Source organism: Juglans regia, chromosome 4, assembly GCF_001411555.2.
Source record: "Juglans regia cultivar Chandler chromosome 4, Walnut 2.0, whole genome shotgun sequence".
Taxonomy (NCBI): Eukaryota; Viridiplantae; Streptophyta; class Magnoliopsida; order Fagales; family Juglandaceae; genus Juglans; species Juglans regia.
The window spans coordinates 27,229,884-27,257,087 of NC_049904.1; the positions used below are offsets into that span (position 1 = coordinate 27,229,884).

Consider the following 27,204-nt stretch of genomic DNA (forward strand, 5'->3'; position numbering starts at 1 on the left):
TCCTTTAGGATTGTTGAGGGCCAAGGGTTTTGGAAATACATTAAATCCCTTGATCCTAGGTTTCCTATTCCTTCTCGATTTATCGTAATGCATGACTGTACGAGGTTATTTTTAAGAGAGGGGGATTGTTTGAAGAAAATGTTTTTAACCATCAAACAAATAATGTGCCTGACCACCGACATTTAGACTTCTATCCAAAATATTAATTACATGTGTGTGACTGCTCACTTTATTGATAATAGTTGAAAGTTTCATAAGCAGATCATTTCATTTGTTCGGATTAGCGACCACATAGGAGCAACAATTGAGAGGGAGTTGGAGGAGTGTATGCTTGATTAAGGCATTGACAAAATCCAAACAATTACGGTGGACAATGCTACCTCTAACAACTTCGATATTGATTGGTTGAGAACAAGGGAAATAGGAAGTGAGGATTATGTTGCAACGCACGAGTTTATTCACATGAGCTATACGACATACATCTTAAACCTTGTTGGAGTGAAGATTTGAAAGATGTTGATGACTCGATCATAAGGGTCCGAAATTTGATTAAGTATGTGAAGTCTTCTCCCCAAAGACTTGCCACTTTCAAGTCTTGTGTTGATAGGTCAAAAGTTTCATGTTCTAGTTTCTTATGTCTTGATGTGCCTACTAGATGAAACTCGACTTTTCTTGTGTTGGACGTGGTTGAGAAGTATCAAAAAGTCTTCCAACTTTTACTTGATGAGGATCCCTACTCACAAGTATATTTTTCTGAGAATGGGCATGGGAAAAAGAGTCTAGGAACTCCTGGGGCTAATGATTGGGATACCATAAGAAACTTTTCAAAGTTTCTTCATGTGTTTTATAACGTCACATTGCGTATTTCTAGTACACTATATGTTATATCAAATTTGTATTTTCAAGAACTTATTAATATTCATAAAAACTTTAATGCTTTTTATGACAATAGTAATCAACGCTTGAATTCAATGGTTTTGAGATTGAAGACAAAGTATAATAAATATTTAGGTGATCTTGAAAAAATAAATCGATTGTTATTTATTGCTGTCATTCTTGATCCACGGTACAAATTAGTTATTCAAACATATTGGTTTAACAAAACATTGGGCAATGAGAGGGGTGAGGAATTTGTTGCACTCCTCAAGAGGGATATGGAATATTTGTATGAACAATATGTAGAGTTTGGTGGTGGGCTAACTGGGTATAAGTCAATTTGGAGTGGTAAAGGTAGTGCCTCAATAAGGAGGAGTAGTAGTACCTGTACAATTGATGATCCCTTAGACTTTTTGATAACCTACCAAAAGAGCGGAAATCAACATCATTGATGGATTGTAACTCGGAGCTAGAGCGACATTTATTGGAGGATGTTGAGATTCCTATAGAGAATTTTAAAATTTTTAATGTGGTGGAAAGTCAACTCTACCAAATATCTGGTTTTTGCTCTAATGGCAAGAAATATCTTTGCCATTCCGATCACCATCGTTACATCTGAGTCGGCATTTAGCACAAGAGACCATGTCTTGGATCCATTTAGGAGTTCTTTGGCTCCTAGAACTATAGCGGCTCTTGTGTGTGCGCAAAACTAGTTGAAGTCACTCCTATATGCTTGAGTCAAAATTATTCGGATACCATTGATTATGCGGAGAGCTATAAGTTAGACTCAGGTAATGTATTTAAAGATTTCTTAAGTTGTTATATATGTTAATTTTGATATTTTGTGATACTAACCTCCTATACTTTAACATCTTAATGTAGAATTAACCACTTGTATGGCCAGCTTACTTCTTGAAGATGATTGACAATTTGACAAATTGAGGTTTGAGTTACTATCCAATAATCCTTTAATTTATTTTATATATGAATCTATCTTTAGGAAGTCTGTAATTTTAGGAAGTCTGTAGTTTTAGGAAGTTTTGGTTATTACTTATCATTTCCTATTATTTTTCAAGGGATTATTGAAACTTTGTGTTATAGAGATTTGTGCATTTTAAACCTATGGTTCAAAATCCCAAATCTTTTAGTGTGTATGGTTTGGGTATTTCTCAAGTGACAAAAAATGAGGTGGGCAATTATGAGTCTTTCCTTTTAAAATGGATAAGATCTAAAGATTCTGAGTAAGGATTTTACCTTTATTTATTTATTTATTTATTTTTACAGCTTTCCATTGTTTGCTATTTTCTTGGAATTTTACCGAGTTGTTAAAGCTGTTCTTATTAGTAAGGCTGTTGATTAATTAGGTTTGTTGGAATTGGAAATAGAAATTTGAACGATCTTTCTCATCAATTAGAGACTTCATCGCAGCATTAATTCCTATTTTTCCCACCTTGTTTAGATCGCCATTTGTTGCATCTCTGATTTTATGGTTTTCAGATATTTCTCATGGTCTAACTGAACCATTGCCTTTTCGTTCATCAATAGGTCAGCAATCCACAAGAGTCCAAATTTTGAGTTGTGGAGCAAATCACCATTGAATTCTTCACATGCTTCACCAAGTTTGGAAATTTGTAACATTTACTTTATTGTTGTTGGCAACATTTGTTGGGCATTTAAAGTTTGCAATTTAATTTATTTTGATGCATTTGGAAGTCTGTAATTTTTTGTTATTGCCTTAATAGGAACATTTAATTTGGTTTGCAGTTAGCACTTAGAAAATGTTGAATTTCTTTTTATTTTTTAATTTTTAATTTTGATAGCATGTTACTATATTATTTGTTTTTAGTTAGTTGTATTTTTTGTTATAACCAAAAGTGAATTATTTCGTTTAGATTGTAATTTTTGAAAATTTGAAATTTGGAAACCCACACAGTTTTTTTTTTATTTTTTATTTTTATTTTTTATTTAAAGTAGGCCAAATATGAAGTTAAAAAAAGATTAAAAAAAAGGTCCAAAATCTGATTCCGCTCTGACAAGTCGAAGTCGGAGGTTGGCCATTCCAACTCTGATCCGGGTAGTGCTCAACCCTAACCCTATTCGCCACCCCTATAGGCAATGGAAATAAAGATAAAAAATAGGTCGGAAGATTAGATAAAGTGCTCGTGATCACTGTGAGCCACCCCTTTCGATAGATACAGCCATTTCCACCCAACTAACTTCTCTCCACGTTCTCAATAACCCTGTCGTAAATAGCTCTAGCTTTAAAAGTTGTCCCAATAGGATGCCCCAATATTTCATAGGCAGAAAAGATACTTTACAACCCAAGAGATCTACTAGGCTATTGATTCTAGTCACCACACCCACCACCATCATCTTAGATTTACCAAGGTTTACCTTAAACCTCGACACGGCTTCGAAACATAAAATGAGTGCTCATAAAGCTTGAATTTAGCCCAAATCCGCTTCACAAAAGAGAAATCTATCATCTGTAAATAAAAGATGTGAGATCATGATAGATCCATTAGTACCATTATCCACCGAAAATCTTGCTAAAAAACTACCATCAACAGCTGCCTTCACCATCCTGCCAAGTGTCTCCATAACAATAACAAAAAGAAATGGAGACAACGGGTCTCATTGCCACAATCCGCGAGAACTGTTAAAGAAACCTGCAGGGGTGCCATTAACTAACATTGAGAAGCGAGTGGTAGTAACACAATGTCGAATTTATGAAATCAACCTATCACTAAAACCACACCTCCTAAGTAAGTAAAAGAGAAAATCTTAATTCACATGATCATATACTTTCTCCATATCAAACTTGCATAGAATACTTGGTATTCCTTTCTTCAACCTATGATCCAAGCACTTATTGGCTATAAGAACTGAGTCAAGTATCTCCGAACAAAAGCATTATGAGGTTTTGGAATAATTTGCTCCATTACCAAGTTTAATCGATTAGCAAGAATTTTCGAAATAATTTTATAAACTCCACTCATCATGCTTATAGGAAAAAAATCAAAATTAATGAAAAAGAAAAATGATCGTTCGATATATCATATAAGTCTTTCCATGCAGGTTGATGGATTTGAACAGGATAAGAAAGTGGTTGTTATTGCGGCAACAAATTGAAAGCAAGACCTCGATCCTGCTTTAATTAGGTTAGTTGGAGCACATTTTCCCCTTGTAGTTGACAAGTGTACCGAGATCTGTCTAGAATATGTTTTAACTTTTGTTTTATCTATGTTATTTCAGTCGCTTTGATTCAATGATTACTTTTGGCTTACATGATCGGCAAAATCGTCAGGAAATAGCTGCTCAGTTTGCAAAGCACCTAACAAAAAGTGGATTAGAAGAATTTGACAAGTGTACCGAGATCTGTCTAGAATAAATTCAATGTATAGTGCAGAAGAAATGTTGTTATAAATAAGTAATTTTATTATTCATTAACTCCAAATATCATATTTTATTTTTATTTTTATTTTTATTTTTTATTTTTTTTATTTTTAAATTAATTAATTTTCTTTACTCATCGTTCATAAACAAAAATTTAAAAAATTATATATAATTTGCGGTATGATAATAATGAGCAATTGTTGTAAGTTAAAAGGCATAGAGGGTGTGTACACAATACTTAAAGTGTGAACACGGCTTAGACCTCGTGTTCACCGACTGACCCACCCAGCGGTGCCTCCCGCGCCACGATCCCGCACTCATAAACAGGGAGACGAAGAGAGAGAGATCAATATTACCAGAACTCATAAGCATCCATGGCGGTTTTGGGGCGTCTTGTGAGAATGGCTCGGGCATGGCGTGCTGTTGCCTCACCGAAAAACGTAACCCATCGAAGTCCTTGTTCGCCTGTCCTTCCTCGCCGCTTTTACCACCGTGCGCTTCCCTCCCTCTTCACCTCGATCATTTTTGTTGATTTTTTTTTTTTTTAACTTATGTTTATAATTTTCGTTATCCGTGTGATTTTAACGCCCATTTTGTGTTTGAAATTGTATTTAAAAAATTGCATCTTTTGTTTTTTCGTTTCGAATTGGTTATGCAAGAAGCCGGTTGTGCCACTTGACTCTGTCACACTCACACTTGTAGATCACACTGAGTTTCTACTAGATATGGTGGCTTTGCGTATTTTTATACACTTGAAAGTGTTATAGGTTCAGTTAAAGTAATGTTCAAATTTTTTCACATTGTCTTAATTCTCTCTGCTTTTATTGAATAAGATGCTGATTATTGTTATATAATTGGTAATTTTATAATTAGTAGCGAAATATGTAGGGTCTGCTGAGCACCAGAGTCATTCTAATGCATCTGAAGTTCTACCACACAGATCGGCACCTGATGCTTGGAGACCGTATTCTATATTTCCAGCCATTTTGGCTGGTTTGTTTGGAGTTGGAGTGCTAGACATGGCTTACTCAGATGGTGATGAGGTTTGTGTAAATTAATTTCTTTTCATGTGTTTCCTTTGTTGGTAATAAGACATCAACAGCAAAAATGTTCCCTCGATCTATCATTTTCATTTAAAAAAAAAAAAGCAACTAGTGCTGCACGAATTCCCCGTTTGTATGTGTGTGTGTGTGTTTTTGCGTGAGTTTCTTGACACTTGTGCACTCCACGAGTACTTTCTATGTTGAAGCTGCATTTTTTGAATTGATTTACTGTGAACTTAGCTTTCTCCAGGTTCCTGCCAAACCTCCTTTGCCATCAGAATCTTCTCCAGGGCATGTGGACTTGGAGGAAATTGCCAAGAGAGAAAGACAGCGGATTGAAGAGTTGCTTAGAAGTAAAGGAATGCAACATGGTTATTATCCCCGCTTTACTGTTGCCGTTAAGGGCCAACAGGTTGTTGCATTTACTCCTATAGAATATTAGGGCTTTAAGTGTGGGTTATCTAACGCTGTCTGTTTAATACTACTTGTAAACTCATTTAGCTGTAAGCGTTTATATTTCTTTAATCTTGGGGAACATAAAATATTACTAATGTCGAAGGAAAAACTTAGTTAAAAAAGGAATTCTTCTACTCCCACTATATCATGAGATGCAAAATTCTTATCTTGGAGTCATATCATGGCAAAGCCATCTTAAATTGCTTCTCTAAGATTACTTATAAAAAAAAACTGCTTCTCTAAGATGACCACTTTCTTTGAGATCATCTCTTATCCCTTCAACTTTGTATCTAGTTAATTGTTGGAAGTGAAGTCTTTGGTAAAATTTATATGAGGTTGAAATACATTCTCTTTAATTGCAAAGTAAGTCTTGACATGGTTTCTTTTCAAGTAAAATAGCAAGAAAAGCTGTTGGCAGATTTTATGCGTTTGATATAGATTTTTTTTCAATTTTAACTCAAGTTTAAATGGCAGAAATCATCTATGAGAGAGTTTTTTCCTTTTGTGTAAAATCCATAATATGGAAGTATTTCAAGATATATTTAACATAAGCATATGTTGCATTATAGGTCACCATCAAATTCCAAGTCCCTCCTGCTTGTGAAGTTTCTCAAATGATTGCAAACCTTGTTTCACATCTTGGAGTGAGAGTTGAAGACCGTGGTGGTGGTTCAGATATGTCATTGCGTGTTTGGGACAGGTGAGTTAGCATTAAGTGTCCTTCAGTTTTCTTTTTGCCCTTATTAATTGTGAGCTTTGGCCCTATGTCGCAGTCAATTAAATGATTGTATCTGTGTTTAAGTCATGGGCATTAGTTGAAGTGTATTAAATAATGTTTTCTGGTGACTGATTTATTGCAGTGCAGTTGCTTGGCAACTAACACTTACTCATCCAGAGAAAAAGATGGAAATTAAAGGGAATGTGGGGGATTCAAAAGATATAAATTCACATGATGGAGATCTATGCATCCTCATATTTCATTCGCTCATTAGCTCAGAAAAAGCTGTTAGTAGTCATCTTTCTAGCTGATGAAACCATTATTCTACGACGTTTCTATCTCTGCTTTCTAGCATTTCTTATATATCACAAATAAAAAAAAAATAGTCAATTATGAGAAATTCTTAGTGGTTAGCATAACTTGCAGGAAATTGAATTCATGAAGAAAGGGAGCTTGAGCCCCAAAGAGCTAGATGCTTTGGTATCTGTTTTAGAATTAGCTGGTGGAAAGTTGAAACAAAATAAGACCTTAGAAAGAAAACCCAGGGAAGGTAATGCAATGGTGCCGTCTGCAGAAAAATCAGTTGCTAGTCTTGAGTCCATGGGAATTAGAATATATGGACTCAATGAAGCCCGTGGTTACTCCTCAAACAGTGAGATATCATGGGACACTATTGCTGGATACAATCAGCAAAAAAGGTATGCGAGGACTTGGGTGTGTTGCATTCATTGTTGTTACTTTTTTATTCAAAATTTGTACCCTATTCTGTTTGTAACAGGCAATGAAAACTTGAAGCACTATAATCATAATGATGTAGGATCTCATGGCCCATGTTTAAGAATATGCAACCAGTAACAAACATATTCAGTTATTTGCTTTTTTAAGAATTATTTTTCTTCTAACAATTTGAAGTAGATTATGGCTGCTGATTCACATAATGAATTATATAGATAGCAATGTGATGTAGAAGTTTAAATGAGACAAGAGGTAGAGCAGAATATTAAGAGAATAGAGAAGAGAAAAGAACGAGAGAGGAGGGAGGGAGGAGAAGAAGACAATCGGGACTGAAGGGGGCGGCTAGCGCATCAGTTTTTCCATTCAAATCAACTGACTACAAAATTCCTTCAAATGTCTTTAAGTAGTAGGGCAACACAAACCCTAAATGAAATAACTAACACATTAATAAAATGACAAAAATAGAAAATGTCTTTAAGTAGTAGGGCAATACAACCCTAAATAAAATAGACAAAACATTAATAAAATAACTAAAACAATAATAGAAGGAGATGTCCTCATCACAATGTTTTGGAGTGGCATATCTTGGTATTCCATGTGGGGCAGGTTGACTACATCTCTACATGCATTGAAAGGATTGGGTGTACCCTGTACTATCAGCCAGTAAAACTAAATCAATTAAGAGTCTGTTTTAGTTTGATAATTCATTTATCCATTTTCTTATGATCTCGACCAAAGAGTGCATGTGTGGTCAATATGTTGATTGAATTTATTTGTGCATGTATTCTTTGCTGTGTATTCTATCCTGTTAACATGTTTACACAGTATGTCTCTTAATCAGTACATCTCTTGTTTTTGTTTGGTACATTTGTTTGCTGTTTAGATATGTTTCTCTGTATGCAAGTGATGATGTATCCCTATCTTTGATTGTTGCTTGTCTAGAGAGATAGAGGATACAATACTGTTGGCTCTGCATAGTCCTGAAGTATATGATGATATTGCTCGCGGGACCCGGCGCAAGTTCGAGTCAAACAGGCCTAGAGCTGTGCTCTTTGAAGGTCCCCCAGGTATGCCCTTTTATCCATAAAAGGCTGGTGAGTTTGAATTGATCTACTTGTATATATACAGAATTCTTTTCCCCTCCTGATCAGTTTTATAAAATGTTGTGACAAGTCTTTTGTAGATGCATAGAAACTAAAATGAGCTGGGCACAAAGGCATCCAAATTAATTTCATGGGAAAGAGAAATAAAGGAATAAGCTTTTTAATTGGACCTGTGGATATGAAAAAAGTATGGTTAAATTGGACAAAAGTAATCTTCTCAACTTGTGAAGCCTATTTTTTTCTTCTCCCTTTATTTTCCCGGGGACAATTTATTAAAACACCAGTTGCTACATAGGATTTTGATGCATATGTCAGCATATCTTTTTCAAATACATTGAATTTGAAATGATTCTGCTTTTTGATGGGGGGGACTTGGGGACTCTCCCGCTTTTTTAACTTCATAAAACTCTACACCGCATTTTTTGGACTATTTTGCTTACCTTTTAAATTTGAAAATAAGAACTGTATTGACATGACTATTTTTCTCATCGCAACATTCAGATTAGATGCCAGCAAGCTTACTGGTAATGCATGTTCAATTTCAGGTACAGGGAAGACATCTTGCGCTCGTGTTATTGCTAATCAAGCAGTAAGCTTTTTTTTGGGTGGAGGAGGGGGGATGATTATATTAGTGCCGTTAATCATTTGCCTAGGTGGTAGATAATTTTGAACACTTGCAAATGTGGCTTGCACGGGCACGTGGGTCAAATGCCTGCTTCTTTAAGCTAGAGCATATTGACAAATTGTCTGGATATGGATGCACATGAAATCAAATCACAAGCTTTAAAAGATTTCCCACGGAATAGTTTAAGATTTTGATTGGTCACGGCAAAAGCTGAATCACTTTGTTTTCCATCTCTTTATACTTCAATTTTTGACGAACTGAGAATGAGCATGTAGCATTCTTTTGCAGGGTGTCCCTTTGCTATATGTGCCACTGGAGGTTGTCATGTCAAAGTACTATGGTGAAAGCGAACGCTTGTTAGGAAAAGTGTTTTCACTTGCTAATGAGCTTCCTAACGGTGCTATCATTTTTCTTGATGAGGTAACTGAAGTTTTTGTTGCTTAACAATAGCTTTCTATATATTTGTGCAATGGATTATAGTATTCTTTGTGCATCATTCTTGCTTGTTCATTTTTATTGGGTGCACCTATTTGTTTTATTGTCTGGTTGTTTATATAGTGTTTAATTTCTTAGTAACCTAGCATTTCGATTGCAGATAGATTCTTTTGCTGTAGCTCGTGATAATGAAATGCATGAAGCTACACGCAGAATCCTATCGGTGTTGTTGCGACAGGTGAATCTGGTTTTTCCATTGCTTTATGGCTTACACAGATACTTACGGACCATTTGGCATGTCATTCTAACATTAAAAGTCATTTCTAGAAGACTATAAAGAAAGGGTTTGCTCGGCTGGATATCCATGTCATGTTTTACTTTATGTTTAATATTATGTGGCTAAACTTCTTGGATGTTACACAGCTATTGCCATGCCTTCGATATATCATATAAGTCTTTCCATGCAGATCGATGGATTTGAACAGGATAAGAAAGTGGTTGTTATTGCAGCAACAAATCGAAAGCAAGACCTCGATCCTGCTTTAATTAGGTTAGTTGGTTCACATTTTCCCCTGTAGTTGACAAGTGTACTGAGATCTGTCTAGAATATGTTTTAACTTTTGTTTTATCTATGTTATTTCAGTCGCTTTGATTCAATGATTACTTTTGGCTTACCTGATCGGCAAAATCGTCAGGAAATAGCTGCTCAGTATGCAAAGCACCTAACAAAAAGTGAATTAGAAGAATTTTCTGCAGTGACAGAAGAGTAAGTTTGACTTGTTACCATGTGATCCATTAAACTTTTGGAATTCTCTAGTTTAGTTCGATCAGGCTTAATAGAGCCTTAAATTCAACTTGCCAATTATCTGCTTGCTACTATTTGTTTTTTCTTTTTTAAAGTTTCACCTCATTAATCTGCCAAGGGGAGAATTACACCATATATTTGCTTTTTATTATTCTAGTATTGAAATGGATGGAAAATAGTTTATGTTCTGTGGATCTGGTGCACTTAAAATGTCATCCTGAAAGTGCATTCCCTTGTTCCAAGCCTTCTTCCCTCCGGAGCAGTATTTTGATAATTTAAAATCCTTAAAATACATATTCTTGCATGTCACATCGAATTGCAAAAGGATGATCCTTTAGGAAAGTTTAGTATAATTTTTCCTTGTTTCTTTTATATAGTAAGAATCGCTCCTTAAATTGAAATTGATCAGTCTGTGCCCTTTGTTCCTCAACTTGGCAAAACCATGGGATTGGCTGTATGCATTCCATGTGCGGGCATTATTGTTAATTTTCTTGTGACTTTTTCATCTGGCCCCTGCCATTTTAGAATGTCTGGAAGGGATATTAGAGATGTATGTCAACAAGCCGAGAGGTCGTGGGCATCAAAGGTAACAATCGAGCTCTTTATTTTCCAAAAGAAATTAGACCCTCTTTTTTTTTCATTGTTTTATCTAAATCCCCATGGCATTGTTGGCAATCCCATCATGATTTCTGATAGATAATTCGAGGACAAGCATGTAAAGATGGAGAAAAAGAAGGGTCTCTTCCACCTTTGCAAGAATACATAGAGAGTGCCATGACTCGGCGGAAGGCTTTACTGAGTATTATTGCAGACCAAAAGATTCAAGACTCTAATCCTCTCAAAAAGAACCCTCAGCTGGATTTTATGTCGATGAAAGTGGTGGATTGATATTTGGGTGATGGAGACAGGTTACATGGATAGCTTTGATATTTTTGTTTGGAGAATTTTTCTATTTTATTGTATTTCTTAATGTTTTTTGTAGGTGCATACGATTACATATGATTGAACATACCTATCAAAAAAAAAAAAAAAAAACGTAGGATTGAACATAGAGTAACTCTGACTTGTTTTCTTACTATAAATAAAGCCAAAAAAAAAAAAGAGGAGAGAGAACGCCTTACATAACATTACCTATAAATGAGAACGGCAAACTCCCTTTGATGTCAATGGTCTTTTGGTGTTTGTGCCTTTCTTACGAAGATGTTAGAGAATACTTAACATTACACGATACTATTTTTCATCTTAAATATTCTATTTTTAATCACATTTTCGAATGTGACAATGACCAAGGGTAACAAGATTTATAATGGGGATAACATTTCTTTCTTATATTCCTAACTTTCATTTAACATAGGGGTGGGCAAAAATTTCGCACATTCGAACTCCGTTTGAGCTCCGACATCATTTCGACTCTAGCAGAATTAGAGTTTTCGAAAGTTGGAGTCGGAGTAAGTCTGACTCCAGTTGGAGTCTGAAGCCCACATAATCACAATGATAGTTTATTTTTTAAATTTGACATAATCAAAACGACATTGTTCAAGAAGAACGACGTCGTTTCATTCAAAATGGGGTTCAAAACGCAGGACCCTCTACTTCCCCCCTCACTTTCACAATTTCTGTTTCGCACTTTGCACCTCTCCTCTCCACAACGCCTTGCACCTCTCCTGTATACATTGTGCTTCACCTCCCTACCGTCGCGAGCCAAATTCCGTAGTTCATTAAATCACAAATCATTTGTAAGTTCATTCACTAACTCTTTTTTTTTTTTTAAATTTTAGTGTTCCAAAATCCTTAAATTGTCACATTGTGGTTTCAAATTTGTGAAATGTGTATGATTTATTGTTTGTATTTCATTGATTTCGATTTTTAGGTTGTTAAATTTAAGAATTGAGGATTTAAATTTTAGAAAAATCATGATTTTTTGTTCCAGACTAGGGGGGGCAACCGGGGCCCGCCCCCAGCTACCCTGCCCCCGCATAGGTGGGCAGGCTACCCCGCAACGCCCATGAGGGGTTGAGGGGCGGGCTGACCCCAACAAGGCCCCACCCCGCCTCGCCCCCTGCTCCGTACCCCTCCCATATTTAATATAAAAAATTATTTTTTAATATTTATATAAATAATTTAAATAAATATGTTGTATTTAGATTTATACAAATTGTTAAAAACTTGAAGTTGAATTCAAGTTAATGGATTGTCTTAGCCTCCTATTTAAAGGTTGGCCTAGGAGACTAAGGGAATCCAAAATATAACTCTAATGAGTTTATATTCTTTTTGAATGTATAAATTTTAATTTATAATTTAAATTATATTATATTATAATTTGGGTCTAAAAAAATAATTTATAGACCCAATGGGTTATTGTGTTGAGCGAGGAGCGGGGTGCAGTTTCAACCCTACCCCATAATACCGGGGCAGGGTTGGAAATCCTCCCCCCCCCCCCTTTCATGGTGCGGGGCGGGGTTCGAGGGTGGATCCACCCCACCCCGCACCATGCGGGTAGCACCCCTATTCGAGACAATGTTCACTCGATGCCCGCTCAAGTTTGGCTCGAGTGTGAAGTTCGAGTGTGGCTCGAGCGAATTTCATACAAATTATTCCCTCGAGCGTAGCTCAAGCGTACTTCACAAATTTTGTTCGCTCAAGTGTAGCTCAAGCAAACTTCACAAAGATTATTGGCTCGAGTGTAGATCGAGTGAACTTCACACAGATTGTTCACTCGAGCCTTCACTCGAGTGTGGTTCGAGCAAACGTTAAGTTTTTGTGTTTTCTTTATTTTTAAAACCACAAGCATGACTAGACACATATGTTTTTCCTTTTCAATGTTTTTCCAATGTGTAGATAATTTTCATAACATGTTAAATGACAGTTGTTAATTATTTCAGTTAATTTTTTACCAATGCTTCACAAAGCAAACTATGAATACTACACCATCTCGTCGTGATTCTTCACAAGAGGATGACGCACAGCCGTTGGCATCACCGACAGGTACTTTGGGCCGTAGACATCCATCTAGAGAAACTACCTCATGTGCAAATAGTCGAGTCATAAAACATCTAGAAGATGATATGTTTAATGAGGAGGAGGGGTTAATGAATGTTAAGGCCGATTGACCAGCACGACCTAGTAAAAAAAAGTTGTGGAAATGGAAATATTTCACTAAAATTTTCGATGATCGTGAAAACCGGCAGGCTCGATGCCACTACTGTGGGCAACTATTTGGTTGTTATTCGAAGAAGTAAGGCACGTTAGTATTAATAGCACATCTTACGGGCTGCCAGCGGTATGAGATATACAAAGGGTTGGTGGCAACTAATCAGACAATGCTGAGTTACAAGACTTTTACGGTCACTAATGGCAAGCAAATTAAGAAATTGTCAATCCCTCAATACAATGAGAAAATATTGAGGGATGTTCTTGCAGAGATAATCATCACTGATGAGATGCCTTTTACCACGGTTGACAAAGCAAGCTTCTGCAAATTTGTGCATACTTAATAGCTACGATCTCTCATGCCTTCACGATATACTGTGATGTGCGATTGTTTGAAGAGACATGCCAAGGAGAAGGCAACGATGAAGGAAATGTTTGTTGCCACTAGACAGAGTGTCATTTACGACTAATACGTGGACCTTCATACAAAATGTGGGCTATATGTGTATTACAGTCTACTTTATTGACAATGAGTGGACATTGCAAAAGGGGATTATTCGCTTCAAATAAATTGTTAATCACAAGACTTCATCAATTGGCAAGGAGATGGATGACTATATAAAGGATTGAGGGATCAGAAAAGTGATTTGTATCACGATTGACAATGCCAGTGCGAATGACACTGTCATTGATTAGTTCAAGCGGAATACGACGATAAAAGAGGATATCATTCGTGAGCACCAGTTTAACCATGTTCGATATTGTACTCATAGTTTCTGAGGGGTTGAAGGAGATTGATGATTCTATTACTAAACTCCGAAACCTTGTTAGATATGTGAGGGCTTCCCCACAACAGCTCCGCCAGTTTAAGGCAATAGCCGAATAACTTGAGATATCATGTTTCAGTATATTGCAACTAGACATTCCAACTCGATGGAACTCTACATACATGATGTTGGATGTAACGCAGAAGTACCAAAGAGCGTTCGAGCGAATGGAGGTTGAGGATGGGGGCATGAGGTATGCTTTGTTGGAGTCAGTTGGGGGGAGAAAAGGGCTTAGTGCGCCAGACACAATCGATTGGGCTAATGTCAGGTATTTTGTTCAATTGTTGAAGTTATTTTATGACGTAACTATGCGGATATTTGCAACAAAATATCCTACTGCGAACATATACTTCAAGGAGCTCTCAGGGTTTTATGACCACTTGCAACAGAATTATACTGACAGTGTGAGTTTGTTGAATGTTATGGCTATGAGGATGAAATATAAATATAATAAATATTGGGAGATGTTGATAAGATAAATAGATTATTATTTGTGTTCGCGATCTTTAACCCTTGATATAAGTTGGCGATTGTAAAATTTTAGATTAGGGATATTCTCGGTGACAAGTTCATTGATCAGTTTATTAGAGAGCTTAAATGTGATATTGATGATTTATATAGCTATTACAATAGTAGTGGTCAGTCTTTAACCGAAGGTGGTAGCTCCTCACGCCTGACCGGCTCGACATCTTCCTTAAATGACACACATGCACACAACTCAAATGTTTTGATGCTACAACGATATCATCAAAATCATGTATTGAGAAATATTATGCATTGTAAGTCTATCTGAGCTTGAACGTTACTTTATGAAAGATGTCGAAGCACCTAGTAAAACATTACAGATATTGACTTGGTGGAAGGTGAATTTTGGCAAGTTTCCAATCCTTTTACGAATAACCAAGAATGTACTAGCAATTTCTATAACTATGGTTGTCTCGAAGTCGGCGTTTAGTATCGAAGGTCGTGTTTTGGATGCTTATTGAAGTTCATTGTCTCCGACCACCATCGAGACCCTCGTTTGCACACAGAACTGGTTAAGTTCAACTCTCATTAGAGTAAATTTCGTTGATGCCGAGAGTTATAGGTTTGAATCGGATAACTTTATAGTTTTAAATGATTATTTACATAATTTTAATTTTTTTCATTATTTACTTTATAATTTATATAATTTTGTAGACCTAGCTATGAACTGCAGACTAATTGTGGATGACTGAGACAGACACATCATGAGATGGAGAACCCCCTGACCTCTCATTGGTGAGAAACTCAATATCATAATTACTATCATGCAAAACTCGTCAGAGTTAAAAAAAAATTTAAATAAATATTAGAAAGACATGAAAAAGTTAAATTTAAATGATGATTTAAAAAAAAAAATAATAATAAGATGCATTACACTTATCTAGCCTAGCTGTTTCTTAATAAAAAATAGAAAATGTCTTGTTTATTTTTATAAATTTTTTTATTTTATCTAATGTCATCTCATTTAATTATTATAATTTTTTTAAAATTTCACATAAAATTTAATAAATAATTTAATTTTTTTAAATCTTAAAATAAAAATAATATTAAAAAAATCTATTTTAATAATATTTTATTTAAAATTTAATTTTTAGCTCAACTAAATCAAATAACACTTAAATATTTTCTCTCTTTTTACAAGCTGCATACACAAAGAACTATTCTTTTGTCTCTACTGCAACAAAATGCCACATGAGTGGGACAGCAGGATGCCATCAGGAGGAGAGAGAGAGGAAAAAAAAAAAGAAAAAAGGACAGCCTCGCAAATCCGCGTAGAATGGAAGGACCTAGAGCCTTGAACATGATGATTTGATGGTTCGGGGCTCGGTCAGAACACCCATGGCATGGCTCGGACTACGTACATGACTCATAGGACTAGGCATTGGGTTTCACCACCATGACAGCCAAGTTCTTGACTTTGGTATTTGGGTCATATTTTTTAGATGATTTCAAAAAATATGTATTAAATAAAAATAAATAAATAATAATATGATAATAATATTATAAATAGATAATCTTAAATATAATAACAATTTTTATTAAATTTAAATTTCTCAAATTAAAAATCAAAATTAAAATTAAAATTATTTTATTTTATTGATAACTTTATCATTTTTCAAAATAAATACAATTAGCAATTATCAATGTGATAACAGAGAGGTGTACAGAAGATGCATAAATAAATAATACTGAACCATTTTTATTTTTATATTATTTTTATTTTATCCTATCTAATTATTATGATTTTTTTTAATTTTTATATAAAATAGAATGATTAACTTAATTTTTTAAATTTTAAAATAAAAATAATATTAAAAATATATATTTTAATAATATGATATTTTAAAATTTTGTTTTTATTTTAATTCATCTCATTCAATGAAAATAAACTAAACCTAAAAATATATGTGGACAAATCTGTGTTTTAATCATTGGTAAGATTCGTGAGTTTAGTTGCCAAACTCATCTCAACTTATTTTAACTCATCATTATAATTTTTTTAAATTCTAATACAAAATATAATAAACAATTCAACTTTTTCAAATCTCAAAATAATAATAATATTAAAAAATAATATTCTAACAATATTTTATCATCTCAACTCAACTCACTTCAACATCCAAATACAGGATACCTACAATTTTCACGTGGCTTTTCAAATGGCAACCAATCAATTGAAAAATTATATTACCATTTTTACATATTACATATCATATTTTTATTTTTTATTATTTTATTATTAAATTTGTGGTATATAAATAATGAATAGAATAATTCAATAAGTTTATAAAAAATAAAATTTAAAAAATTTAAAAGTTAAAAAAAAAAATATGATGTATAGTATATAAAGATGATGATTAACAAAGAATGCAATTATGCAATGGGGGGCACTCACCGGTAATTGACAACTTTTACTCCATGTGTAAATGGGATTCAAATTTACTGAAGTTATAATTTCATTTACAAACAAGGTTACGAAAAGATTCTGTTGGGTAGTGGAGTGTTTTGAGAAGATTCTACTATTATTTTTTATTTACTTTTTATTATTTCTTATTATTATTTAATATTTTATTATTACATTTTTATTATTATCCATAAAATATTTGAAATCATCTCACTATCCTGTAACTTTAATAACAAAACATAAAACTTAAATATTTTTTTTTTCCTTTACAAACTGCAAACACAAAGAATTTTTATTTTTTTGGTTCCTTCAGCAACAAAATGCCACATGTAGGAGTAGGACGACAGGAACCTTGCAAATCCGCATAGAATGGAAGGACCTAGAGCCTTGAACAGGATGGTTCGGGGCTCGGACCTTACAAGCATAAACCAAAACATAGGAAAGAAACATTCAAATCAAGAAATGAATGAGCAAGATTTCATTATGAAACTTGCAGAGAATCTTCGAGAGATTCTCAACCTCCAAAGACAATTCTTCAAATGATTAATCAACAACTGAAAAGCATCACCAGCACTGCTTATATACTCGCAGTCTGAGATGGAAAAACCAAAACGCAAACAACAAAGAATAAAATGCAGCTACCAAAAACTACAATATTCAAAACACACCGTTTCATTAAACTCATCCCATTAAACGCTACTGCTTGCACGCCGAACGACACCCAACATTAAACCTCCAAAACTCCCCGTTTTATTAAAGCCCCCATCCTGTTATTACCGTTATTACCTTCTCTTGAATTCCTTATGCAACCAAACCTTCTTCAGCCTTTATAAGGACACTACAGTTCTTCAAGACCAGCCACAAGGCACCCGTGACAATCCCTCCTTCTTCAAGGCCTTGCCCACAAGGCACCCATGACAAATATTAAAGGATTGTGCCCAGTAAATGTGGATACAATGATTTGAGCTTCCCTAAAATTTTCCTAAGAACTATCTTCAAGAGAAGCACCTAACCATTTTACCAAGACTTCAGTGGAGGCTTGATTGCCCAGTTTCTTCATTCTTCTGTCAAGAATCAACTCAGGTTCAAGTTGGATACTACCTTCACTATCTACTGGTGGTAATGTGGGTAAGGGAGAGATCTGGTCACCAAGCTTTTCTTCAAAGAAGAAACATGAAAAACAGGATATGTCTTGGAGGAAGAAGGTAAGTCCAACTTATATGCTATTGTCCCTATTTTCTGTATGACCTGGAAAGGTCCATAATACCTTCGAGCCAATTTCATATTGTGCCTCATAGCCACGGATTTCTATTTAAAAGGCTACAGCTTCAGAAAAACCCAATCCCCCACTTGGAAAACTCTCTCAGACCTTTTCCTATCAGCATATAATTACGTCATTTCTTGAGCCTTCCTCGAGTTTTCCTTCAAAAGGGACAATACTTCCTCTCTAGAACTCTATTGGTGATCCACTTCAGCATTTGCAGTGGTGCCTGGAATATAAGAAAGCAACCGAGGGGGTGGAATTCCATATAAGGCCTGAAAAGGTGAAAATCCAGTGGATGAGTGTACAACAATGTTATAACACTATTCTTCCACTGGTAGCCACTTACTCCAGCTTTTTGGCTTAGACCCTACATAGGATCTCAAATAACCCTCCACACATTTATTCAAGGCTTCAGCATGGCCATCTGATTGTGGATGATATGCTAAGCCAAAAGCCAAAGTGGTTCCCTACATTTTAAACAAGTATGTCCAAAAAATCCTAGTAAAGATTGTATCTCGATTAGAGACAATAGTCTTTGGTAGGCCATGGAGCTTGAATACACAAGTAAAAGAAAACCTCAGCTACTCTACTGGCTGTATAAGGGTGAGCTAATGGAAAAAAAAAATGCCCAAACTTTGTCACTCTGTCCACCACAGTCAAAATGACAGTTAGTCCATTTGAACTAGGGAGACCCACAATAAAGTCCATGGCAATGTCAAGCCAAGGACTTTGAGGAACAGGCAAAGGTTGAAGTAACCCTGTAGGAAGTACAGTTTCATGCTTGTTCACTTGATAGATCTGGCACTTCCTAACCAACCTTTTAATATCCTTCCTCATGCTTGGCCAAAAAAAATTCATCTTAGCCTTTTGCAATGTTTTATGGTAGCCTTCATAACCTGCTTCTGGGCTGTGATGAATATGTTGCAGTACTTTAGCATGAAATGGTGATGAAGGAACTATCACCAATTTCCCTTTCCTGAAAAGGAGACCCTGCTGTAAAGAGAATTCCTTAGGAACTTGCTACCCTCGCTGCAAAGCCACAACTAGATTAGTTATGTCACTAGAAAAAGCATAACTTTGTTTAAGTTCTTCTAACCACAAGGGAGTGGGAAATGAGATAAGAGCCAATTTAGCTGAATCTTCTTCAGACTTTCTGGAAAGTGCATCAGCAACTTTATTGTCCCTGCCCCTTTTATATTCTACACGAAAATCATAACCCATGAGCTTGGAGATCCACTTATGTTGAGCTTCAATGGCCACTCTTTGCTCTAACAAGTGCTTCAAGGCCTGTTGGTTAGTTTTAATCTTGAAAGACTGACCCAACAGATATGGTCTCCATTTCCCCACTGCACACACCAGTGCCAAGAATTCATTTTCATAGGTAGACAAAAAAAAATACTTTTCCTTTTAAAGCTTTACCAAAGAAAGCTATTGGTTGGCTATCTTGCATCAATACAGCTCCTAACCCCACCCCTGAGGCATCACACTCAATAGTAAATTCCTTAGAAAAATTGCGGAATCTTAATACAGGAGGACTTGCAACAACAAATTTCAACTCTTTAAAAGCCTCTTCAGCTTCAACAGACCACACAAAGGAGTTCTTTTTCAACAACATTGTTAATGGGGCAGCTATAGAGCCATAGTTCTTGATGAACTTTCGATAGTAGCCAGTAAGGCCCAAAAATCCCCTTAATGCTTTCACTATTTTAGGAACAGGCCAGTCCAACATGGAAGAAATCTTTGTAGGATCTACCTTTACTCCACCTCAAAAATAATATGTCCCAAGTAGTCTACCTCAGTAACTCCAAATTTACATTTAGATTTTTTTGCAAATAATGTGTGCTACTGTAAAACAGATAAAACTGACTTCAAGTGATCAAGGTGTTCACCAAAATCTTGGTTGTAAACCAAGATATCATCAAAGAACATCGAAAGAAACTTCCTAAGGAAAGGCTTGAAAACATGATTCATCAATCCTTGAAAGGTGGCTGGTGCATTAGTAAGCCCAAAAGGCATTACCAAGAACTCATAGTGACCGTCATGAGTTCTAAATGTTGTTTTGGGAATGTCCTCTTCTCTTACCCTTATTTGATAATAACCTAATCTAAGATCAAGTTTAGAAAAAAACTTAGCTCCATAAAGTTCATCAAGCAACTCACCAATGATAGGGATTGGAAACTTGTCCTTGATAGTTTATTGGTTAAGGGCTCGATAATCCATACACATCCTCCAACTACCATCAGCTTTTTTAACAAGTAAGACATGCAAGTAGAATGGACTCTGGCTTGGCCTTATAACACTATTTGTTAACAAGTCATGCATAATTTTTTCAATTTCAGATTTTCAATAATGAGGATACCTATAAGGTCTCACTGAAATCGGTGCACAACCCTCATTCAACACAATCTGATGGTCAAAGGCTCTAAGGGGTGGCAACCCCACTGGTTTATCAAACACTGAAGAGAACTGCTGCAGAACTTCTTCCAATTCAGGCTAAACCTCCACCTGCTTTACCTCAGGTTCAATTGCCACCAACTGTAATAACCAACATTGCTTCCTAACAGAAGAAGATTTAAGGACATTAACACCAGCTTCCCATTCTGTTATATGAGACATAAGACCTTTCAAGATCAGTTTCTTCCCACACAATTCAAACTGCATTGACATATCAGTAAAGTTCCATTGGATAGGATCCAATGTTTTCAGCCACTGCACCCCTAAGACAATGTCACAGCCCCCTAACTTAAGAACATGGAAAGGAACCAGAAACTTAGTTCCTTGGACACTTACCAAGTCTTCACATCTGCCCTGACTAAGTATTTTAGTACCATCTACCACTTTCACATGAAGAGCCTCATGCTTAATTACCTTTAAATTTGCACTTCTACCACCATTAGATCCAAGAAATTATGAGTACTCCTTGAATCCACAAGAATCTCAACAGAAGATGAGCTAATTTTCCCTAACAATTTCATAGCATTATTATTGATATATCCAGAAATGGCATGGATTGAAACTTCTAACTCCTCAAACTCTTTCTCACTTTTTTCTTCCAATTCTGGTGCCCACTATGCCTCAGAACTACCAATTAACTCATGTTCAGCACTACTTGCCCCTTGTAAGTAATACACACTCGGATTTTTGCAAATGTGGTTGGGATTCCACTTTTCCTCACAGTGATAACACAATCTCTTCCTTCTTTTATCATCCATTTGAGAAGAATTTACCTTCTTCAAAGGAAACAAGTTCTTTTGACCTTTATTAGCAAGATCAGCAAGTGCCACATTATCTACTGGTCATTTATCAGCATAGTGATTATTGTGCCTTTAAGATTTCCTTGAAGACAGTACATGCTCTTCCTGCAACTTAGCCAGACTGAAAGCAGCCCCTAGGTTTAGTGAATTAAACATTTTTATTGGTATGCGAATTTCATCTTTTAATTCACTAATAAAGCAACTCATTCTATACTTCTCAAACAAGCCTTTCAACCGATTAGACAAGACCTCAAATTGTGAAGTGTACAAACTAACTGAAATAGTCTGTTTCAACCTAATTAGAGCCTCCATTGGATCATCCAATGCTGATGGTCCAAACCTCACTTGAAAAGCCACCACCAAGGACTCCCATGAATTAAACTGTCCAACATCTAAGGCATTTTGGTACCACACCAATGCCTCCCCTTCCATATGGTGCGAATCCACCATTAACTTCTGATGGAAAGGTATTTGCAAACAATCAAAATACTGATTAGCCTTAAGAGTCCAACCAGCAGGATCATTACCACTGAAATGTGAAAAATCCAATCTAACACTTCTCTGAAAACTACCTCTCTCTTCATGATTCCTAAGTTCATGAGATACTTCTCTATCTCTACGAGCATTAACATTCATAGCATCAGCTAAAGATTTCAATATATCCGAAACTTGATCTAACCTTTCTGTTATACCAGAAATTGCTTGTTGATGATGCTCCAATTGTTTCTGCATGACTTCTTGTTGCCGTTGAGAACCTTCAATCTGACCTTTCAATGCTGCACACGTGCCATCCGCCATCAGAATCACCGTTGCAAGGATCAACTACGACTGATACCACTTGTAAGGTTCCCTCAATATCCTACTGTAATTCAAGTAATTCACTCACAAGCATAAACCGAAACATAGGAAAGAAACATCCAAATCAAGAAATGAATGAGCAAGATTCCATTATGAAACTTGCAGATAATCTTCGAGGGATTCTCAGCCTCCAAAGATAATTCTTCAAATGATTAATCAACAACTGAAAAGCACCACCAGCACTGCTTATATACTCGCAGTCTGAGATGGAAGAACCAAAATGCAAACAACAAAGAATAAACGCAACTACCAAATACTACAATATTCAAAACACACAGCTTCATTAAACTCATCCCATGAAATGCAACTGCTTGCATGTCGAACGACACCCAACATTAAATCTCAAAAACTCCTTGTTTTATTAAAGCCCTCATCATGTTATTACCGTTATTACCTTCCCTCAAATTCCTTATACAACCAAACCTTCTTCAGCCTTTATAAGGACACTACAGTTCTTCAAGGCAAGCCACAAGGCACCCGTGATAGACTACGTACATGGCTCATAGCATTGGGCATTGGGTTTCACCACCATGATTAGGGCTGTTCACCGACCAAAAAATAAATTCTAACTTGACCCTTTTTTTTTTCTATATTGATCGCCCGTTAACCGATTACCCGATTTTTTGTTTTTTGAGAGATTTCTCCCAATAACCCAGTTCCAAATCACTAAACTAGTTCCAAACCACAATCAAACCCACGCAATAATCATCTTAAAATCGAAATCGGATGGAAAAACCTAGAAGAAAAAATCAGAAGAAAAACCCAGAAGAAAAGCCCGGAAGAAAAAATCGGATGAAAAAACCTAGAAAGAAAACACTGAAAAAAAATACTGAAAAAAAAAATCTTAGCTTTTCATTTCTAAAGCTCGCAACGACAGCCCATTGACGAAAATTTTCAAACGAATTGATTTGTACGCACCTTTACAGATACGACACCATGGTCTGCAGACGAAGAAGAAGAAGAAAATGAGATGGTTTTCGATTGAGCAACACAGAGAGAGAGAGAGAGAGAGAGAGAGAGAGAGAGAGAGAGAGAGAGAGAGAGAGAGAGGGTCACGGGATTATTACCCATTTCGATAATCGCTCTGTCTCATAAAATGTAAATTTTTTAAATATAAAAGTTCAAAATTTAGAGAGGCGTGAGTGCCAGCTAGTTGGCACTTGAATTAGTTTTCAAAAGTTCATTAATTAATATTTAATAGCAACGTCCCACATAAGCTTTTACTTTTCCTTTTGTACGTTTGTTTTCTCTTGCACATAGTACGTGGCAGGTTTGGAGTGAGATAAGACACAAAATTCTTATCTCTTCTCATTATTACATATTTTTTAAATTCTCATACAAAATATAATAAACAATTCAAATTTTTCAAATCTCATTTCAACTTTTTCAAATCTCAAAACAATAATAATATTAAAACATAATATTTTAAACTTTCAAACAAAATACAAAATTCACATCTCACCCCCAAACCTGACTGAAAATGAACTGAAAATCAGAAATCGAAATAAGTTAAAAATGGGTAACGATTTTAACCGTAAACGAGTCGAGTTTTCAGGTCGGGTAAGTTCGAAAACACAGGGTGGGGCGATTTTGCGGTTTTTTTGTTCAGCCTAACCATGATAGTCAAGTTCTTAACTTTGGCATTTGGGCCATTTCTATTTTTTTAGATGATTTCAAAACATATATATTAAATAAAAATAATTCTATAGGCAACCGGCTACGTCCCCGCCATGAGGTGATGCAGTCTCGCGGCTGACATCAGCCAAATTATTTAAAAAAATAAAATAAAAGAACAAAAATCCAATAAATCAAATATAGTTCTCGAAGCCCTTCATCTTTGACTCGTTGAAACTCCATCCCCATGAACACAGAAGCCATTGTCTTCCCTCTGCCCCATTGTCCATCGAAACCCCCAATCGTGGTCATCTTTTCCCATCATCTTTGTCTTCTCCATTAAAGTCACCGCCTCACAAAGCCAAAGCCCACGAAGCCCCTTCGTCTTCTCCACAGTCCGCCTTTGTCTTCTCTACGAATCCACGAACACCCACGAAGCCCCTTCGTCTTCTCCACAAAATCTCTTTCGTCTTCTCCACCTAGATCTAAAATCCCCATCATGTTCGTATTCTCTAAGTACATGCATGCGAGAAACACAAATAATTGTTACTATTGATGCTATAATGATACTTAGCTCCAACATTTGATTGAGAACAAGTTAGTGCAAGGTAACCTAACTATTTCAGGTTGTTTCAATAGCTTTATTATTTGTGCTAAGTTTGCATGTGACCTACAATGCTAGTAAATGTATGGTTTTGATCTTGGTTCTGGTATAAGTTTTGCAAAATGTGTAATTTGGTTTTGATCTTCGCGACTTTGTTGTTGCTACTATTTATACAATTGGAGTTTTAGGTGAGATTTTCCTTTCATTGTTGTTTGTTCTCTCTGGTATTTTTAGACTTGATTTGGTATTTGCTACTGAAATTAGGAACTGTCATATGTTTCATATATAATGTTAAAATTTCTTATGTTGGCTATAGAATTTTTGTTTCTCATATACGTTGGCTAGTTTGGATTATGGGCAACTCACTCTATTGATCTCAAATCCTGGGTTTAGGAATGCTATAATTTTATGATTTGCAACAATCATAATCATCTTAGTGAGGTGATATAAATCTTCTCAAGTCTGTTAAATATGAAATAAGAGCCCAATTTATTTGCTCCATGAATTTAGAATGACTCATGGACCTGTAGAACATGTGCACTTTGATTAGCTCGTAAGCTTTTCACTTTGCTGGTTTACTTGTAGCCGTTTTTGAGGTGCTAGAAGCAAGTTCTATAGAAGTCATGAAAGCTATTTAATCCATATTGTTTTTTGGATTTCGCATGTAACAAATTATAAAACATCATCTTAGAATGTCATCATCATCAATGTCTTTTTCATTGTTTGCAAAACGTACTTTGGGACAACCACTCTGCTTCTGTAAGGTCGAAGCCACTTTGAGATATTCAAATACTACAAGAAATCCAAGACGACCCTTCTTAGGGTGTTCAAAGTACAACACAGAAGTAACTACATCATTTGTACATCTAACATTTTTAAATTATAGTGATTAATATGTTGTACATCTAATATTTTTTATTTATGTATAAAATGATCAGAGATTACCATACTGTAAGTTTTTTAAGTGAGCAGATAGTAATCAAGAGATTGAGCTCCAATTTCAAGAAAGAAATAATTAATTGTTAAGGAAGGAAAAAGAATTCGAAAAGATACTCGACAATGTCAAAAAGATGAAGACTGAGTTCCGTAAGAGAAAACCAATCTATATTATGGCAAAATTTAGAGAAAACCAAATGGAAAGCTAGGAAAACCAAATTTAGAGAAGGAAAAATATTGGGAGAAGCCACTGTTGGGAGCAGCCATTTTTGCATACCCTATGTGACATCATCTAAACCACACATCTCTTAAATTCGAAATTAGAGAGAGATGATGAGAGAGACAATGAGAGAGAGACCGAGATGAGAGAGTGATCAAGATGAGAGAGAGCAGAGATGGATGAGAGAGAGACCGGATATGAGAGAGAGAGCGGAGATGAGAGAGAGATGATGAGAGAGAGCGTCTGGTGCGTTTTGCACAAAAAAAAAATAAAAACAAAAGGATGAGAAGCAGCCACATAGTGTGTGCAATGTGTGCACAGCTACAGTAACTGCTCTGTAGCACTATTCTTTAGAGAAACTTCAAAAAATTAAAAAAACTAAAAAACTACACCTTCTTTAACAATTAATTTATTTACATTATGGTTATCCTTTGTGAGAGGGTGGCAGCACCCTTATCAAAATGGTAAAAACAAAAAACAAAAATATTGATCTCAAATAAAAATCTCTTACATTTCACAAGTCAAGAAAAGTAATATTCAAAGAAACTTTACATGAACAATAATTCTATAATGAATGGAAGCCTTCATTGAAAAAGCAGCTTCTCAATGTTAATATGGAAGTCTCAGTGATGACAACAAATAGATGACCCTACTGAGTTCATACAAAGACATTAAAAACAAATTGTTGGAGCAATCGGTAAAAGGGCAAAGCTGTCTAATCTCTTTTCTTGATCTTGATTTCTTTAGTGTAGACCCTTTGTAATTTTACTGAAAGGTTATTGAGTATCCCTAACAGCCTAACCTTTACATTGACAGTCTAATTTGCTTGTTTGCCATGATTTTTCGGATGAAAATTTAAATTGCTTGGGACTAGGAAATGACTGATTTGAGTTCAGACAAAGAATATATTATCTAGTAAAATAATTGAGAAGTAAAGCAGACATTAAAAAGGGAGAACAAAGAATACATAATTTAACCTTTTTACATGACCTATTTTTGAAGTAATTGTTGGGATCACTCCCTCTTAGGTTATGTTTGGATGTTGAAGTGAGTTGAGTTGAGTTGAGTTGAGATGATAAAATATTATTAGAATATTATTTTTTAATATTATTATTATTTTGAGATTTGAAAAAGTTGAATTATTTATTATATTTTGTGTTGAAATTTAAAAAAATTATAATGATGAGTTGAGATGAGTTTGACAACCAAACGAAGCCATATATCTCTCTTTATTAATAAATTTAATTTATCCATTAAAAAAAAAAAAAAGACATCTTTGATTCTTTGCTTCGGCAAGTAGTTATTCTTTTTTTCCAAAAAGAATAAAAGAATAAGAAGAAAATGTTAACAAAAGCA

The 27,204-nt window shown here is 35.3% G+C and overlaps 1 protein-coding gene across 1 annotated transcript; it reads left to right on the forward strand.

Annotated features, from left to right (window-relative positions):
* The first annotated feature begins 4,490 nt into the window (after positions 1–4,490).
* LOC108981541 (probable 26S proteasome regulatory subunit 10B) lies at positions 4,491–11,162 on the forward strand. The gene is made up of 14 exons (XM_018952757.2): positions 4,491–4,764; positions 5,161–5,315; positions 5,566–5,727; positions 6,341–6,471; positions 6,632–6,776; positions 6,916–7,187; positions 8,167–8,291; positions 8,873–8,916; positions 9,241–9,372; positions 9,548–9,625; positions 9,855–9,937; positions 10,031–10,153; positions 10,718–10,778; positions 10,889–11,162. Exons 1-14 carry the CDS (start codon positions 4,647–4,649, stop codon positions 11,078–11,080), a joined length of 1,821 nt encoding a protein of 606 aa, XP_018808302.1. The 5' UTR covers positions 4,491–4,646; the 3' UTR covers positions 11,081–11,162.
* The last annotated feature ends 16,042 nt before the right edge of the window (positions 11,163–27,204 follow it).